At 50.3% G+C, this 3,019-nt stretch overlaps 1 protein-coding gene across 1 annotated transcript in view; it reads right to left on the bottom strand.

Moving 5' to 3' along the window:
* Window positions 1–313: 313 nt before the first annotated feature.
* The window catches only part of NRN1 (neuritin 1), an 8,814-nt gene continuing 6,108 nt past the window's right edge, over window positions 314–3,019 (bottom strand). Inside the window, exon 2 of the mRNA XM_018077635.2 lies at window positions 314–1,630. Within this exon, the coding sequence (XP_017933124.1) occupies window positions 1,399–1,630 (232 nt within the window). The 3' untranslated portion in view covers window positions 314–1,398. The remainder of the gene's footprint in view (window positions 1,631–3,019) is intronic.

Raw genomic sequence — 3,019 nt, 5'->3', positions numbered from 1 at the left:
GGGGGCTCCCTTCGCCAGTCCCGGGCGGCTGGGAAACGAGGGTGCTGCGGTTCGCGGCTTCGAGAGGAGGAGGAGGGTGGGAGGATTTGCAGCGTATTTTTAAGAGAAAAATGAAGGGGGGGAAAAAGAAAGAAAAGAAAAAAAAAAAAAGCGGAAAGGCTCCGACTAAGCGACTCAGCCACCCTGTCCTTGTTTGAACTGAAATTGCCATGTTCGTCAAGGGATGAGTTCAGGATTTAGACTTCCTTGCCTTAAAAGCCCTGTCCTTTCCAAGATATTCTAGGCATATTTTATAAAAAGGACGACACCCTCATTTCAAACAATAATTTTTATTTTATACTTCTGTCTATACTTTGTAGCAAATCTTTTTTTGTTTGGTTTTTTTTTTTGCTGAATTGACTTTATAATAAACTTTTGTTTAAATTACATATTTCATCTCTTTTAAAATCAAGACTCTTTTTTTTTTTTTCAAAATCATTTCGCTGTTGTTCTGTGTGTTTTTTTTTCCTTTAGGTTTACATTTAAGCCCCCTTTTTGTGATCTCTACGGTTGGATATTCAGGTATTTTACTGGTATGTGTAACATCTAAAACAAAGAGGAGGAAAAAATTAAAGGCAGTGAATTCGGAAAGATGCCTTCGAACAGCAAGTAAAGGTAAACTCTCAGAGATGTTAGCAGCATCCCTTCACTCCTCCGGGCATTTAGACACGTCTTTCTTTTGCTTGCTCCTTCCTTCCTTCCTTTCTTAACTGTTCGTTTCCCTCTCTTTCTCTCCCTCTCTCGCTCTTTTCCCCTTGAGGAAAAATGTTCTTTTTTATTTATTTTTTAAATTTTTTTGCAGTGGAATGACCAAAAAAAACAAGCGACTGTGGAGGAAAGATGAGAGATTGTGAATTATTCACCATATGCTTCACACGTGGACATCTACCTTGGATTTATCGCCAGTGCCTTTTTCTGTCTGCGGTTTTTGTTCTCGCCTCGCACACTGCCACATTTTTAGCGGAGCCCGTGGCTCGCCGGGAGGTACCCGGCCGGTTACAGCCTTAGCAGTAGGTGGCCCAGAGCCGTTCCTGAGATTGCTTTTGCGCAACGAGGGCTCGAGTTTGTTTCTTTATTTTTTGTTTCTATTTTTGATTCGAAGCGTTAGTAAAGCTGAGGTCCGATTTGGGCTGCCCGCCGCTGCCTGTTTGGTAACATTTGGCAAATAAAACACAAAAAAAATAAAGGGAGAACGCTTCCACAGTCCTACATGGGTGTTTCACCATCATCAGCCACCACCACCACCATCATCATCATCATCAACCACAGAAAAGCACAACGTCCCCAAAGCAACGGATGGACACTTCCTCTATAGATCCAGCACATGGAGAAGGTGTGGGTGTGAGTGTGCTCGCCCCCCTAGAAAGGCAGCCAGGTCACTAGGGCGGCCCACAGAGCCGCAAGGAGCAGGGGCAAGGCCGGCGGGAGGAGGGACGGTGCCGCGCCGCTGCCGCCTCCGCACAGTTCAAATAAGCTGCCTTGGAAATCGAGGTTTTTGGATTCCCGTCTCAGTTTCTCCCAGAGGTCTGTCGCTCCTTCCTGGCAGTCAGTGAGCGCTGTGAGGGTGCAGGCGTGGAAATCATCCCAGTACCTGCAGGAGGGGAGAGCAGCCGGCATCAGAACAGGCACGCGCCCACCTTCCCGGGGAGGGGGCCGCCCCCTCGGGCCGCCGCCCCCACCTCCCGACGGCTGAGCTGAGCGGGGCATGCCTTGAAGGGAGGCTGGCGCCCGGCGGGGAGGAGCCGCTGGCTGTGGTTTCGGGTGTCCCCCCCTCCCCAACCCCGCCTTCGGCACCAGCCCGAGCGGGGTGGTGCAAGAATTGCTTTGCTGGGTTCCTGGCGGAGGGGTCTTTGAGTGAAGTGGGGAGAGGACGTGGACCCCTCGGCTGGCAGAAGCTAGCTTAGAAGCCCACCGGGCTCGTCTCGAGGGTTTTTCGTCACCGGTGGGAGCGGGCAGGCGGGGGTGGGAAAGGCACTGCTTTTCCCAGGCAGGAGGCGGTATCCTGGAGGGTCCCAGTGCGGCGTTAGAAACCCTCCGGAGGGATCCCCCGGGGCGGGAGCGAGCCCTTACTGCAGAGGCAGGAAGAGAGGAGGAGACTGAGAAGAAGAAGGAATAGGAGAAGGAGAAAAGGAGCATCTTCTCCTCTTGGTCCCTCCCGGGTGCCTCGCACCGACCCGCAGCAGGGCGGCGGGAGGGAGCCCTCATGCATGGCCAGGGCTTTATAGACATAGAAGGGATTATCTTTCCTCAGGATATTTTCCAGCAATTCCCTCACGTTTTCCCTTTTCCTTTCAATTCCCTTCTTCACGGGAACTGGACCGGTTTTTGTCGCCAGGACAGGACCCGTCCCATGGCCCCACCTGAGGAGGGGGAGGGAGGACCTTTTCTCTCCACGTTTGTGTTATCGAAAATCACCCCGAATCTACTCTCTGCCTCCTATTTCCCCCATGCCTCAAGGAAGACGTCTGCAAATCTGGATCTCGATTTTCTTTCTTTTCCTTTTTTTCTCCCCCCAAAGTAGTCCTACAGCCTCTAATTTATGAGCACTCTAAGCTGGTTGTAGACTCCCAATGTTTGCTACATTTGTAATAAATAATGAGATACTGAGAAGCCAGAGTCTGAGAGTGTGCCTCTCCTGCAGTATTTCTGCTGTAATTGCATCTCCCAAAGGAAAATTAAATCTTTCACCATCTTCTTTCAATACACATCCCGGCACGGGGTGAAGGCAATCGGGTGGTGGGACGTGGTCGGGAAAAGGACCTTTCTTGGAAAATAGGTACTTTTTACAGGGCAGAACCACCTTTGGTCTGGCACTGCAGGGCAAAAGGACATCATATCAGGACGCTGCTGCCTCTGGGTATTTATTTCTGATGTAGGTAAGGTAAACCGCAGCCCAGCATTTACAGTGAGGTGCCAGCCTTAGTAGGTGTTTGACTCAGAAATCTCTAGGTAGGAAGAGAGAAGTGTTATAGAGTCTCTT

This window comes from Manacus vitellinus, unplaced genomic scaffold (assembly GCF_001715985.3).
Source record: "Manacus vitellinus isolate BGI_N305 unplaced genomic scaffold, ASM171598v3 scaffold_39_pilon, whole genome shotgun sequence".
Taxonomy (NCBI): domain Eukaryota; kingdom Metazoa; phylum Chordata; class Aves; order Passeriformes; family Pipridae; genus Manacus; species Manacus vitellinus.
This window is presented reverse-complemented; position numbering and strand designations above follow the sequence as displayed.